The sequence below is a fragment of the Zosterops lateralis genome, assembly GCF_965231275.1.
Source record: "Zosterops lateralis genome assembly, chromosome: 18".
Taxonomy (NCBI): Eukaryota; Metazoa; Chordata; class Aves; order Passeriformes; family Zosteropidae; genus Zosterops; species Zosterops lateralis.
The window spans coordinates 2446819-2461970 of NC_139778.1; the positions used below are offsets into that span (position 1 = coordinate 2446819).

At 50.2% G+C, this 15152-nt stretch overlaps 2 protein-coding genes across 10 annotated transcripts in view; one reads left to right on the forward strand and one right to left on the reverse strand.

Annotated features, from left to right (window-relative positions):
• The window catches only part of MYO15B (myosin XVB), a gene marked incomplete at its 5' end in the record, with an annotated part of 42404 nt that extends 29901 nt beyond the window's left edge, over nt 1–12503 (forward strand). Inside the window, 24 exons of the mRNA XM_083874708.1 lie at nt 413–620; nt 2036–2151; nt 2683–2742; nt 2977–3052; nt 3521–3639; nt 3850–3968; nt 4362–4503; nt 4929–5040; nt 5370–5530; nt 5784–5896; nt 5993–6053; nt 6291–6363; nt 6697–6773; nt 7144–7220; nt 7791–7921; nt 8161–8255; nt 8503–8580; nt 8724–8832; nt 9055–9305; nt 9679–9806; nt 10846–10976; nt 11460–11593; nt 11992–12132; nt 12400–12503. Of these exons, the coding sequence (XP_083730834.1) occupies nt 413–620; nt 2036–2151; nt 2683–2742; nt 2977–3052; nt 3521–3639; nt 3850–3968; nt 4362–4503; nt 4929–5040; nt 5370–5530; nt 5784–5896; nt 5993–6053; nt 6291–6363; nt 6697–6773; nt 7144–7220; nt 7791–7921; nt 8161–8255; nt 8503–8580; nt 8724–8832; nt 9055–9305; nt 9679–9806; nt 10846–10976; nt 11460–11593; nt 11992–12132; nt 12400–12459 (2772 nt within the window). The 3' untranslated portion in view covers nt 12460–12503. The remainder of the gene's footprint in view (nt 1–412; nt 621–2035; nt 2152–2682; nt 2743–2976; nt 3053–3520; nt 3640–3849; nt 3969–4361; nt 4504–4928; nt 5041–5369; nt 5531–5783; nt 5897–5992; nt 6054–6290; nt 6364–6696; nt 6774–7143; nt 7221–7790; nt 7922–8160; nt 8256–8502; nt 8581–8723; nt 8833–9054; nt 9306–9678; nt 9807–10845; nt 10977–11459; nt 11594–11991; nt 12133–12399) is intronic.
• A 2158-nt stretch (nt 12504–14661) lies between these two features.
• Nucleotides 14662–15152, reverse strand: part of RECQL5 (RecQ like helicase 5) — a 36540-nt gene continuing 36049 nt past the window's right edge. For 8 of the 9 annotated variants that reach the window (XM_083874449.1, XM_083874448.1, XM_083874446.1 and 5 more), the window contains exons 19-20: nt 14873–14945; nt 14662–14794 (exon numbers count right to left, since the gene is read on the reverse strand). In XM_083874449.1, the coding sequence (XP_083730575.1) occupies nt 14673–14794; nt 14873–14945 (195 nt within the window). In that variant the 3' untranslated portion in view covers nt 14662–14672. The remainder of the gene's footprint in view (nt 14795–14872; nt 14946–15152) is intronic. The other variant, XM_083874451.1, reaches the window with a different exon arrangement.

Consider the following 15152-nt stretch of genomic DNA (forward strand, 5'->3'; position numbering starts at 1 on the left):
GGGCTGTGACATAGCTGGGAGCTCACACCATGGTGCTGCCCACCCAGCTTCCAGTCTGTAAAGTCGTCTGAGATCCTCAAGAAAAGGCTCTGGAGCAGCAAGTCCTATTGTGTCTGAGATGCTTAAGGGTGATCTGGAGGAAACTCATGTTCTCCACGTTTGACATCAAGGCTTTGGCTTGTTAACATCCTTTTTTCCTTTCAAAACTGGAGGCTTTGATCTCAAATACTCGGTCCTGTGGGTTTGATTGGTCATCTCTTTGTAGATTTTGTGTTGATCTAAAGGCAGTGGTGAGCTGTTCACACAGATCTTGCTCCAGGATGCTGCCCCAGGATGATTTAGAGCAGCAGTGTCAGGACAGAGCCCAGGAATGCAGGGAAAGACCGGCTCAAATGGTTTTACTGTCTTGCAGCCAACTCCTGTGCCACAGGAGAAGAAAGCACCTCCACCTGTCAAGCCCAAGCCAGGCCCAGCTTCCAGCTCTATCAAGGAAAAGCAGTTGCCTCTCCTGTCTATCTTCAAACCAGAGGGTCCCCCACCAGCTCCCCAGGCCCCTCAGGCTCCCCCTCTTCCCCCACCAACCCCTGAGGACCAAGACAAGCAGGAACCCCCAGAGAAGGGTGAGTGTTGATTTCCCCCATGTGGGATTTGGTAGCAGGGCAGGGAGGGGATGGGGCTGGAGTCAGCCCAGGAGAGTCACGGCACAGGGACTGAGGGAGGTGTGTGACACCAGGGATTAATTGCACAATCTGATCTGTCAGCAATCAGAGATGTCACAGCCTGGCCCAGCCACCAGCCTGGCACTTCCCAGCTCTTAACTCTTCCCTTCTGAAAAATGAGGCTAAAAATAGAAAGGTCCTTTGGGCTGCAGCTTTATCAAGGCCCAGCCCCTCATGCTTTTATTGTTTACCTGCAGCGTAATTATCACAGTGGCAATTAGTGGGTGGACTTTAGACCAGGGAGGAATGGGACACCAGGGCTTTCACCTGACAAACCTCTGCAGGGATCTTGGAGACAGACTGAGGAATGAGGGAATGTTTCCCAGAGGGAGGATGAGCCTGGGAGACCTTGAACATAAAGAGTGTTTGGATTCTGCCCACTTTAAAAATGTAGAGCTAATGCTTATCAGCAGTAGTTTAGAAATGTTATTCAGTCTTAGTTTTGCCTCTGAATTTCAGTGTGAGCCTGAATTAATTTTATACTTTGTATACTTGTACCAATGTATTTCAAGCGGTTGAAAATTCTCGTCAGCATCACATTTCATAACCTGCAAGGAACAGTCAGTCAAACATTACTGAAGGACTCCATCCTACAGCAACTTTCCTGGTATAAAAGAATTTCCCTGTTAGATCCTCCTCTCTTAAAAAAAATTATTCTTTAGGAAGTCCTGGGAAAGTAAATCAAAGTAACTGGTTAGCCTGAAAAAATCCTTCATGGTTTGGAATAGGGATATAGAAACAGCTTAAGTATGGGAATTACTACATTATTTGTCTATTGAACTCTGAAGTTTTGGAAGTTTGAAGTGTTTAAATGAAAATATTCCTACCCATAGAGTAACAACTTTGAACAGTTGCCTTCAGACTGAGCCTGTCTTTAACACACCTGCAGAGAGACAATCCAGTGCTAGTTTTGGGTGCCCTGTACCAGAACCTTGCAGCCTCCAAGCCCAGGGGAGAACTTTTGTGTCCCTTTGAAACCTTTAGCAGCCTGTTTATAATGACACAAAGTGCAGCCAGTGTCTTCAACCCCAAGCACTGAGGGAGTATTTCGTGTGGGAGGCTGAGTGCACCCTGTGCCTGGAGTGTTTCTGTTCTTAGCAATGAACTTTGGGGCTAATGCAGGAAGTGTAAATGCTACCAGAAATTCTGGGAATGACTGGTTTGTGCTCACACGAGCTGGTCACTGACCCTCAGGAGATTCCCTGACAGGAATATTCCATCAAGAACTGTCCCCTTTCTCCTCGTAGGTCTTTGGTGGATGGAAAGGACCTTGTAACCTTCACAGCCCATCCTCACTGCTTTCTCTCCCCACACAGACTCTGCTGTGACAGTGGCAGGTGACGATGGGATCAAGACCCAGCTGTACAAGCTCACCACCAGTGTCAGCTTTTCCTATGTGGACCCCACTTGGAAGATTTTCCTGCGCAAAGAGGTTCAGTTCCTGAGCTGAGGATTGGCTCTTGGGGAGGTTATCTGTGGTTAAAATGGGTTATTTTGGTCATAGGCACTCAATGTAAAATAAGAGCACAAAGATAATTCTGGGACCACAGACACAGGAGTTGGAGGAAGGGGACCATGTAATGGGGAATCTGGGTCCTGCTCTGCCCTACTGACACTTGTGTCTCATTTTTCTCTACTGTCCTTTCCTTCCTCTGGAGACCACTGAGAAATCTAAAACTAAATTTGTTGTTGCCTGGTGCTTTCCTGATAAAACAGTACAAATGTGTTTAAAATCTAGTATTGGAGAGTGTGCTAAACTCACCAGGGTTCATTCCTTGGTCTGATCTCTCAGGTTTTGGTCCTTCACTCCTAATCCTTTTGTTTATATTCACAGTGTCTCCTCCCTGCCTGTCCCTGGGGATGAACTCACTCCTCCCTGGCAGCAGGGTTTATGGATTGCAAAACATCCCTGGGGAGCTACTTCTGCAATATCTGTAACACCACTGTTACCCTCCTCTTGCAGGTGTTTTACCCCAAAGAAAATTTCAGCCATCCTTATTGTCTGAACTTGCTGTGTGATCAGGTAAGCACTGGAGGGTGGCTCAAGGCCAGTTGTCTCTCTGGGCTCAAAATACTCCATAATTATATTGCATAAGTTCCCTTCCCTCCTCCATCCCAAGCAGTGCAAGTCTCTCCTCCAGCTCCATCCAGTCCAGTCCCTGTTCACTTCTCTCTGAGACTTGATTTCACAGCCTCAGATGCTCCAGCACAGCCAAGTGTGGCCTTTGCAATGGAAACCTCCCTGTTCCCTCTGCAGATCATCCGTGACACCTTCTCTGAGTCCAGCTTTCGGATCTCCAGGGAGGAGAAGCGCAAGATGAAAGACCTGCTGAGTAATTAACCCCTTCCCCTCTGTGCCCGTCCCAGCTGCTGGTCTGGAGTGAGAAACTGGCCTCCAAGCCTTTCAGTCAGGACTTATGGCAGAGGAGGAATGTTTGTCACTGCAGCAGGAAAGCACATTTGTAGGGTGCAGTGTAGGAATGTCTGCTGATTCCAAATGGCCCTGAAATTTCTGTGAGCCAGAAAAACTTAGTTGTGAAATGTTTATTGTGAGGAGAGGAAACTGAAGCCCAAAGACAGGATTTTGATCTGTTTCAAATTGCAACTGTCATCTCTGACATGATCTCTGCATGTAGAAAGGGGTGAAAACCAGCAGTAGACTGGTATGTGCAAGTGTCCTTTCCCCTCTGCATGTGGTTTGCTGTGCTGTGAACACAGAGGGACTACTGGGAATGAATGGGAAGAGGGAGACTTGGCCACCTCTGTCTTTCTGAGCAGTAACTATTTTGTAACCCTGCTAGCGGAGCTCCGAGTTGGCAACAGTGCCCAGTCCATTCGGGGGGATGGGCTAAAGAAGAGGATTGTGGTGGCTGCTCGGGACAACTGGGCCAACTATTTCTCTCGCCTTTTCCCAGTTCAGGTGAGTCTTAATTCTCTCACCAGACCCTGGCCTTGCTTTAGCTGTGGCTCCAGTTCACTCTCTCTGTCCCCCTGCCTGCCCACCCTGCAGTGATTCTGTTCCTGCCATCCCTTGCAGGGTTTCACACCTCTGGTGTGGCATCTCCCTTCCCTGGTGCCACCTGTGCAGGTGGGATGGACCTTCCATTCTCTGTGGTCCCTTCCCTTGCAGGGTGAAAAGGGAAGTGATGTGCAGATCCTGGGTGTTTCTCACCGGGGCATGAGGCTGCTGAAGGTGGAGAAAGCAGCTGGATACCATCCTGAGCACCTCAAGATCCTGCGCAGCTACGGGTGAGCAAAAGAGTTCACTGGCTGCTGCAGGAGCACAGTTCATCTCTGGCAGGGTGTTGGAGACAAACTGAATGGGGGAGTGAACATTCTGAGTTGTGCTGTTCTCACTTAGGACTATCCTAGGCCAGCTGTGACTCGCTGACCCTCCTTTTAATGAATTTGGCTTCTCCTTTTCCTTCCTACCTTGAGCTTTGCTTATACCAAGTGAGTGCTGGGGGTGAATCAGCTCAGTGTGTGTCATCACAGGGAGCTCCTCAGGGTGAAAGCAGAGGGCCAGCATGGAGAATGTTGAGGCATGTCTCCATTCCCAGTCCTTGGAATGGGTTCCCATCCTCATGTTCTGCATCCCAGGCTCTGGCAGCAGGAGCCTGAGCACACTGGCTTGTGTTCCAGCTTTGCAGATGTGCTGTCAGTGGAGATGAAGGGCAGCAATTCCCTGGAGTTCTCCCTGAAGACAGAGCAGCTCATCCTGCACTCTCCAAAGGCTCCCTCCATCAAGACCATGGTGGAACTCTTCATGCAGGAGCTGAGGCAGGTGAGGCAGCAGCTGGAGTGCAGTGGGGAATGAAGGTGGTTTCCCAGATGAATCTGAGAGTGTCCATGGTGTTGCAATAAGACACGAAATAAAGGCTCTTGACTCCAGTCAGGGCAGTAGAAATCAGAAGGTTTATTTACAATCCATTCAGCCCTTTTATAACACGCTGTGCTAAAGGCACATTATTGGTCCATAGCACTGACACCTCTCCTGTTGATTAAGTAACAGAAATAGCAAACAACACCTGCAGTTATGGGAAAGGAATAGTTTACACAAGGTTGTGTTGGGAAAAAGAAAACTGTTGAAAAGTTTCCCTTGGGAAGAGCTCAGGCTCAGAAAATATTGTGTCCACGCATGAGATGACATGATCCAAGCCTTTCCCATCCTTGGGACAAGACCTGACCTGGCCATGGCCTTTTCCCCAGGACACCAACTATGTGGTGGCTCTGCGCAGTTATGTCGTGGATGACAAGAGCCTGCTCAGCTTCAAGAAAGGAGACATCATCGAGCTGCTGCCCATGCAGGGCGTGGAGCCAGGTGAGGGCTGTGCTGGGATTGGCAGGACCAGGATCAAGGGCCTGCTGGAGCCATGGTGCCCAGAACCACAGGAATACAGGGTGGGCTGGCATCATCAGCCTCCAGCTCTGCCAGACAAGCCTTGTCCCAGTTGCCTCAGTTATAGGAATATATGTTATTTATATATATATATATATATACATTTCCTTAGGATGCAGGAAAACCTGGTGAGTCTGATGCTCTCCTTTGCCTCAGTTTGTCCCAGTTGCCTCCTCTCAGCAGAGAGCTTCAGTGCCTGTTTCTCTTGGCAGCTGCCCTGGTTCCTGACTCTGCCTCTGCTGTTTTCCCAGGGTGGCAGTTTGGCTCCACAGGTGGCCGCTGTGGTCTCTTCCCCACCAGCCTGGTGCAGCTGGCTCCTGCCCCTGACTACCTCAGCTCCAGCATGGACAGACGGGCAGAGCAGAGGAAGAGCATGAAAACCTCCCCAGAGAACAGGAACACCAGCAGGGAGGTGAGCAGTCCTTGGGGAGGAGCACCCATGGGACATGGGGGCATTCTGCAGGAGCTGCCAGGGTGGGTCCATGGCTCTGGTGGTGTCTGACCTCTGAGAGAATGTGATGAGTGCTTAGTCTTTGCAGATGAGACACTCAAATCCATCAGTGTTGGAGGGGAGGCAGCACACACAGATGAGGTCTGGCAGCTGAGAATACACGCTGCAGTTCCTCAGCTGATGTTTTAGGGCAGGTTTGGTGGTGTTCCTGCAGAGTTCTCTCCTCAGCCTGACACCAGAAGACACCAGCACCATGTTAGTCCCCGTTGGTGACCATCACACCATGATTGACTTTGCCACCTCCTACTTCAGAGAGGCTCAGTCCATGTGAGTAGCCTGTGCTCCTTCCCAAACAGGACCTGGGTACCCCAGGCCATTTCTGGGGGTATTTCTGGGACTGCATGTTCCCTCTCCTCTGTCTAGGCAGGGCCTGAAGGGGACACCTGCTGAGAAGAGTGTCACTGACCTGGTGAGGCACACCAAGGTGAGCTCAGCCTCTCCCCCTGGCCACTGCCACAATCCCAGCCCCAGCACTGCCTCTGCCTTTGTCCCCAAATGACCAAAGAACAGATCCTTGGCTGCAGTCTCTGGACAAGTGCAGGTGTCCCCTACTCTTGGGTGCTGCCTGTGGGATCCTGGGAGCTCAGGTCTCTGGTGAGCCTGCAGAGCACAGCTCTGTGTGACCCACAGCCCTGGTTTGTCCCTGTGCTCTGCCCTGTAGGTCCCAATCCAGGCCTCTTTGCTGCGCTACTCTGACAATGAGCTGAACGAGGCGGCTACAAAGAACTTCCAGAGTAAGGACACAGCACTGCAGAGGGGGGGAGTGGGGTGGGGACACACAGACATTGTGGGGCTCAGTGGGAGTGGAAACTGGGTGAGGAGGGCCCCTTCTAAGGCATCTCTACAGTTCATAACCCCCTGTGTTCTTGCTGAAAGCTTCCAGCAAGAGGGACTTTATCTTGAGTGCAAAGTATCCCAGAACACTCTGCCTGGGCTTTGGGCTGACTCCACATGCCCAGTGCAAGCCTCATAACAGCAAAGAAGTTTCCAGGACATTTCCTTGTCCACTGCCAGGCCCATGGCAGAACCACCCCTGCTCAGACTAAAGGTCAGGCTTTGTCTTGCAGCACTGATGAGGTTCATGGGAGATCAGCCAAAACACAAGCACCAGACTGAGATCCAGTGCATCTATGAAATCCTTCAGGTTTGTGAGCTTTCACTGGGAAAAGTGCAGAAGCACCAATGGGAATGGAGGTCCAAGACCTTGGTGGGAAGGAAAAGAGCAGGGAGAGCCATAATGGCACCTCCTCCATGAGGAAGGGAGCTGAAATGGACTGTGGGGAAGGGTTGCATGTGAATGGTTTCCCTGGATATCACTGTGTGGATGACAGCACAACCTGCCTCTCCTTCTTTGAGCCTAAATAGCCCTGAAGACCAGAGGCTGCAAAGCCCAAACTTAAAGCCAAACTGGCAGAGCTCTGAAATCTGGGAGAGGAAGGGCACAGAGATGACCTGGGAACATCTCCAATGCTCTCATCCCCTCTCTGATGCTGTTTTCTCCTCTCTGGATGCAGCTGTGTAAGGAGAAGGAGAATTTGCACGATGAGATCTACTGCCAGGTCATCAAACAGGTCACCCACAACCCTCAGCAGTGAGTACCAGCACTGCCAGCTCCTGTGTGTGCAGAGCTGGAGAGGAACCATCTGCTGCAGGGACACCAGGGCCAGGGGAGAGGGGGTCCCCTCATGATGGGTTGTCCCCAGCTGCTCCAGTGCTGAAGCTCCTGCTGAGCACTCAGGACATTTCGCCAGTCACTGGGTCTGGCATTTTCACTTTAGTGGATATTTTTCCTTATATTTTTGGCTGCTGATCTATTTGGGACCAGTAAACATTCCTGGTGGCTCCTGGTTGTGGTGCTGCTCAGAGCCCTGATTTCATCCTCTCAGCCTTGGGGAATTGATTAACACCAGTCAGGGACTGGCTGGGCCCCACACTGCCCTGTGAGGTGGCAGCAGAGTGGCTTTGATTGTTCCCTTTCTTTGTTTGCTGTTGGAATAACTGAATCAATCTCTTGCTCAGCACAAGAAACCTCTGACCAAGGGCTGACACCTCTTTTTCTGCCAACTGCTAGAGGTGTTCAGAAGGGCACAAGCTCACTTTGAGCTGCTCAGAGCAGGAATAGTCTTGTCCCAAGGTGCCCACAGTCCTTTCTGATCCGCAGGGAGAGTGAGATGCGGGGTTGGTTGCTCCTCAATTTGCTCACTGGGTACTTCCTGCCTTCCAAAATCCTGATGCCCTATGCCACCAAGTTCCTGCAGATGGCCAGCAGTGATCCATCCAGCACCCACCACGGTAAGGCTGTTTGTGTCCTGTAAAGCAAATATTCCAGGTCTAATCCCCCTATTCTGTCATTCCTCTGTCCTGGCCACTGTCATGGTTTGGATGTGTCCTGGCAGGGTGGGAGGTGAGGTCAAGTCCCTTTGCAGTGTGACCAGGGGTTAAATTCAACCAGCCATGATGACTCAACACCACAGGACACGATGTTCAGCTCTGTTTGGCTCAGCACACGGAGCTTTTTCCTTTTCCTGCAGATATAGCCAAGATCTGCCAGAGCAACCTGCGCAAGAACTTCCTGTACGGGGGCCGGCGGCACCTGCCCTTCCCCGTGGAGATGGAGGCACTGCTGGTATGGAGGGGCAGGGAAGGGGAGAGGGAAGAGCCTTTGCTGGAGGTGCCACCTGCAGTGTGACAGGGGCAGCTCAGGAGAGGACATGGAGACTGGGGATAGAAGGAGTTTGGGAAGCACAGTGCCATGGAGTGGGCAAGGGAGAGGCAGCTGCTGTGGAAGGAAGGGATGAGGAAGGAGAAGGAGGAACACGAGTGGGGCTGATGGGTCCCTGCACGTGTTGCTGCCTGAACATTGTCCTTTGCAGAAGGGACACGGTGCCCGCAGGCTGGTGGTGCTGATGCCTGGAGGCATGGAGTACCTCACCAGGATCAGGACATTCACTGTGAGTTCCCAGCTGTGAGTTCCTTCATTGGTCTGGACTCTGAGCCACACCAGGGAAATCCCTTATCTGACAAGGAATAATGTGTCTACCTGCTCTTGGCCTTGCCTGGCCATGGTATTAATTTCCTTCTTTCCTTGTTTCAGGTGGCCAAGGAGCTCTTGCAGGAGATCTGTGAGCAGATGGGAATAGGTGAACAGCAAGAGATACAGGACTTTGTTCTCTTTGCTGTCAGGAGTGACAACAAAAACCTTGGCAAGTAGACACCAGCATGGAGCTTCTCTCTTCCTGCAGCCTCTGCAACATGGAGCATCACAGCTCCTGCTTGGAACAGTTCCTCCACCCTTGCTGGCTCCTGGGAGGGTCCTCTTAAGTTGTTTCTCTCTGTATTAGGGTTAAGGATTGATCCTTCTCAGGGACTGTGTTGCTTTTTCCTGGAAGAGGCACGTGGCTCCTTGTCCCTTTGGGATGGCTGATGGTTGGAGTCTCAGGGCAGGGTGGAACTGAGGTGTGCAGGAAGGCTCCTGTGCCAGCCTCTCCACCAAGAGGGATGGATGACCCTCTCTCTGTGTCATGTAGGTAAAATGGTGAGGCCAATCAAACTGGAGGAGTATCTCCATGATTACCTGCTGGAGGACAAGCTGGTCACCCTGACCTTGCGCAGGCTCACCTGGAGGACACCTCTGCACTTTGACAACCAGATTTACACAGATGTCCATTATGGACAGGTAAGCAAGAGCAAGACCCCCCCCCCCAGGGACAGATGCAGGGACAGATGCAGGGACAGATGTAGTGTCCTGGCTCACAGGAATGTCCTGAGGGAGCTGAAAAAGCAGGAAGGCTTTGGCTGATAGGCTTTGTGTGCTGTTTCTGAGAGAGACTAAATACTGAAGCTATGGAGGCTCTGTGCCAGTGGCCTTAGCCTGGAGCAGTGCTGTTCCACACATTGTGCAGCTCCCCAGGCTCTTCCTGAGCTCAGAGAGCCTTTGTTTGGCATTATCAGCAAGGCAGGATGTGGGTCTGTGCAGCCTGGCACTGCCCAGACTTGCCTGTACCCTCTGGCAGGTTTAACAGAGGCCTTTTTGCTGTGCTGTCCCTCAGGTGCTGTGGGATTACATGAATGGGAGGATCCTGCTGAGCCAGAGTAAAGAAACGGAGATGCAGGTGGGCCTTTTGGCAGTGCTCCAGCACTGGGCCAAAGTGGAGCAGCAGAACTCTGCTCCCTCCAGGTATGTCTGTGGTAGAGGGGATCTCTCTGTGATGGCACCACAGGGGTTGGGGCAGGTACCTCTGAATAATTAAGGGAACTCCTCTCTGAGTAACTAAGAAATATCCAGTTCTGGAGAACAGAGAAGGTTATGAGGGTGCCATGCTCATTTCATTTGATTGCCATGGATTGTAACTCCAAGAAGGAAGGGCATGAGCTCATGGTTTGGGTGAATCCTCCTTTGTTCTCTCTCACAAGTGTCAGAGGTTCTAACCCTGGACACCTGAAATCTGTAGTGAGATGCCCCATGGGAACAAAATTGTCCCTGGGTACTGAAACCTTCAGTCCTGCAGTTCCAAGCTGTACTTTGCCACTCCTTCCTTTCCTTATGCACTTTGAATTGGGGTTGAGGTAATGCCTCCCTCAGGTCCCCTTAAAGCACCAGCAGCCAGAAAATGGCATAACCCTGCTGGTCACTGAGGAGCTTTGGTGTCTCCAGAAAGGAGGGATTTCTCTCCATGCACTGCTCAGTGCTGCACAGCTGAATTCTCTGTGGACAAGTGACACTGTTGTACACTACAACAACACAAGACTCTGACTTTAGAAAGCTGAAAATGACTCTTTTATTTTTTGGGATGTTTCTCCTTTTTATACTATTCTACACAGACCAATTGGATTGGTGAAACCAACTTTTTCAATCCCATTGGTCAGACCAGAGGGACATCAAGAAGAAGTCCCTTCTAGGGGAAGAATGTAAACAAAGTTACAGTTACAAAAACACTTCTCTTGTTTACAGAAAATTCTCTGGGAAAAGAATTTCAGAAAACCAAAACACCTCAGGCACAAAACCAGGGCTACAGACAAGGGTGGTCTCACTGTCTCTGATGGTTCCTTCCACCTTATCCAATGCAGGCTTCACCTGTTGTGCTCTTCCTCTCCCCTTCACCCTTGTTCCCAGATACACAATGGGAAATTGTTGCCCCATCCTCTCCTTTCTCTTAACGGCTGATGTTTGATTTTAGCTGGGCAGGAGGTGAATTATAATCTGTTTTTTGGCACAGGGAGGAGCTGAAGGAATACATCCCACAGACCCTGCAGTCCTCCATCAACCCCAAGGCTCTGCAAAGCCACGTGGCCACACTGAGAACAAGGCAGCCCCTCCAGCCACGGGAGGCCAAAATCCAGTTCATAGGTGAGGAGACATCCAGATCTGCTTCCATTTCTATGCTGTTTCAGTTTCTGGAAGCTGCTCTGAATCCACTTTTGGGACAATTAATGAGGTTGTGGATGATTCTTGGAGCCTGGGATGGGCAATGAGAATGGAATTCCCTGACAGCTCCTCACTATGGATTAGATCTTATTCCCTAGAATGGTGATCATTGTAGAAGTTCCATCTCTTGTAGGAAGGAGTCTGCAGTGGATTTTCAGAGCTCTGTACAAGCTGTGTTTTAATTGATATTCTGGCTGCATGTTTGTTTTCAGGTCAGAAAAAGACAGGACATCCACTCAGGCTGCTGAGAATTGAATCTCAAGCCAGGGAGGGAGGCAGGAATTGTCAGTATGACTTTTTAATGTAGAAAACCTTGGGAACAACTGGCAACTTTGACCCCAGGCTGGTGCAGTAAATTGCTGGTTGAAAGCTGCTGCCCTCAGGACACTTTTTGCTCTCTTCTAGAGAATGTGATGAAATTACCTTTCTTTGGCTACACCATCTTTGTCGTGGAGAGGATCAGTGATGCCACGGTCCCTGTGCCCTGTTTCTTTGGTGTGAACAAGGAGGAGATCATTGTGGTGGACAGCACCACCCAGGTATGCCAGACAACCCCTCTGATGTCTGTCAGATACTTACTGTGACCTTAGAAGAAACTCTGCAGGAAGAGGCTGCACTTCCCTCCATCACAGCCACTCTGATAACAGCACTGGCCCAAAGCAAGAGAGTGTAGAACAGGCATGACCTGGGCTCTCTTGTAAGACCAGCATTCATGCTCACAAGCACAACCCACAGTAAAATTAAATGTAGAACACATTCCTGTTTGTCCCAATCCTGTGGGAGTTCCAGGGCTGTGCTGGGCAGCTAGAGCCTGCATCCTGCCCCAGGCCTTCCCTCAGCTTTCAACAGGCTCTTGAGGTGACTTGTGGTGGGAATCAGATGGTTTCACTCGGAGGAGCTGCTCCTGAGAGTGGCTGGTGGCTTTTCCCTTTGGCAGGAGGTGTCCCAGGCCATTCCCCTGAAGGAGCTGCAGAAGATGCGCACCCTGAAGCCCATCTCCGATGGGGGCCTCCCCGGCCTGGAGCTCAACTATGGCTCCCCTGACAGCCCCAAGGCCATGTGGGTGGAACTGTCACAGGTGAGCCCAGCCTGGACCTGCAGCTTCCTCCTGGCACCTCCCAAATTGCCCTCCTCTGCCCAGCTGAGCCTCTGCTAAGGGACAGTGCTGCTGTTCCCCTCTCCTGTGCCAGAGGAGGAGGACACTGCACTTCCAGGCTCCAAAGTGCAGCTTGGTCCCAGCATGTGGCTGATATTTAATTATGGGAAGTGATTTATGGGGATATTTAATTAGGGGAAGCAGCTCTTTCAGGGGCAAAGAGTGATTGATGCTGGTTTGTTTTGACAGGCCAAAGAACTGTACCACACGATTGTTGTCATCCTGGATAAAACAGAGCTGCACTCCTAAAGCCTAAAAGGAGGAGAATGGCCACGGAAAACAGCACTATTTCCCTTCCTCTGAACTTGATCAGTGCTCCCTGACCTGTCATTGGGAGAGAACTCCTCCAGAACACACCCATGACCTCAGCCAGCTGCTTTCTAAGAATGCCACCACAGTGTTTGTTGATGGAGTGACCATAACTCTCGTGACCTGCCATTCAGTCCCCAAGCACTTCCTTGCAACACTCCATGCTGTGGTTAAACAAACCCCAAGGGCCTCTCCACACCACAGCCTGTTCCAACAAAGAGCAGCTGACCCAGAGCAAGCACTTGCCCTCAAGCTTTGCCCTGTGCAACTCCTCCTTTCTGTTTTGAATGAGTTATCATGAGCAAAGCCTGGTGCTTGCTAGAGATTTGTGTATCCCACTGCCCAGCTGAGGGAGTACAATGCCTGCATGGGCTGCTGGTCTTTTCCAGGAGCCACATTTGTCTCTGAATTGATATGCAGAGGTCCTGTAACAGGATTGGTGAAGCAGGAGTTTGTAGGAAGCATCCTAATTGAAATTAGATCAGTGTTAATCATATAATTAGCATATATGCTGGGGCACAGATTGAGCTGTAATGGTAAGGAAGTTTATTGTTAATTAATTTCTCACTGACATAATTATATGCATATGCTTCCTTCTACTATAAAGAAGTCAGTCATGGCCATGCAGCTGTCAGACTTCAATGATGCCTCCATGCCCGCAGAGGAAGCATCTTCAAACAGAACTTGTATTATACTGAAGTGTTTTAGGTTGTACAAAAATATTTATTTTTATTGCCACAGCTCTCCTAATAACCTAAGGAATAACTGCCCTTTAGGAAATTCCAATAAAATAAGCACAGAGATGTTTTGAAGGTATGATATGATGGATCTTACATATAACCTGGGAAAACTTAACTGCACGTAATGGGTGAAGCTTGAGGAAGATATTGTCACTGTTGGCAGGTAAGAGGGACAGATCTGAGGGTGCTCAGTGCATGCCCTGAGCACAATTAGACTTTTGCTGGTGAGCTGATGCCAGTGGGAACTACAGCATCTTCCCTGGCAGGTGGTTCCTTTTGAGTGCTGCTTAATGTACCTCTGGCCACTCTGCATGACTGAGCGGTAAGAAAAAGCTTCCAGGAACAATCCACAGCAGTTGTAACATTGCTTTATTGTCAGTTCTGCATATACCCTTCAGAACATTTAAAAAAATACATCTGTGGAACACAGTGATCCGAACCCCTGGGCAGCCTTTGAGGCTGCACATTCCTTTGGCAGCCTGAGGCCACCAGCCCCTGTAGGTATGGAATAGAGGCAGAACCCAGTAAAAATCCAACAGGAAGGACTTGTTCCAGGGAATCAGGGTCAGGTTCCATATAAATGTAGCAGCAGAGGTACCTCAGTGTCAATTTGAGGGTCACAGCAGGACTGTACCCAGCTACAACAGCAGCACTGCCCCCTGTACTGGCAGACCTCTGGTGAGGCACAGGGAGCAAATATGGCTTTAGGGATTACAAGCAAAGGCTGGAAGTGTTGCAGAAGTTAATACTGAAAGAGTATCACCACTTAAATTAAAGGGCAGACAGAATTGGACAAAGTTAAATAAGTTCACATTAAAATAAAAAGAATCCGAGTTTCTTCTCCTTTAGGAAGCAAGCACTGCCTCCATGGTAATTACAAAATGCTCTTCCCCTGCCCTTCAAAAGAAAATATTCCATCCATGAACTCAAACAATGAGTTTGTCACTGGCAGCCCTGAGCAAAGCATGAGAACTTGTAGCATAAGGCTTCTATTGGTGACACTGAAAAAAGAGAGGGAGCAAGGGGAGGAGTCATTTAGAAAGCCAAGTGCCATCCCAAAGCAGAGTCCCAACTGGAAAGTCTGAGCCCTGCTCAGATTGCTGCAGGTAGTAGAGACTGGAGACAGTGCAGAACATCCAAGGCAGCAGCCCCTAACAAACACAGCAGGTACAACTTCCCACCTCTTGGTCCTTGAGGGTTTCAGCACCCTGCTCACTGGGGAAATTCACCACGAGTTCACAAAATCTGGTTCCCTGGGAATGTGCGTCACTAAGGACAGGAATGAGCAAAAATGCAGTGGGGAAAAGAAAAATAAATCTAATTTCTCCAGTCTCATAAACCCTCCATGGCTGAGTTCTTCCACAAGCCCTGGTGGTGCTGCTGCAGGAAGAAAGAACCAAAAAGCAGCAGAGATCAGCTCTCTGAGCTCTGCAGCTCCTCCCAGTCCGTCTCACTCTCACACCTGAGCCTTGTTTTGAAAAACTCCTTGATGAGTCTCTGTGCTTCCTCCTTCACTGCAAGAGAAGAAACACCACCTTTTGAGTTGACACTTAAGACATCTGCCCCCTCTAAAGCCATGAACACATCTGGCACTGAAATAACCCCAGACACACCTGTCCTGCGGGCAGGGCTCTGCTCCTGGGTCAGTAAGTGAGACAGGTGCCTGGCAAAGCCCTTGAAGAGATCCTGCAGCATTGGGGAAGACAAAGAGCAGAAAGCAGACACCAGTTACCTCACCAGTCCATGTTTGTCTTGCCCTTAGCACAGACCACTCCTACACTGAACAGACAGAGCTGGCCCTGCAGGGCTGGAAAAGCCCAGGCACACACATCCTGCCTTGCAGGGCACAGCAGAGAAACTACACCAGCACTGAACCTGAGCTGTTGCTGCTCC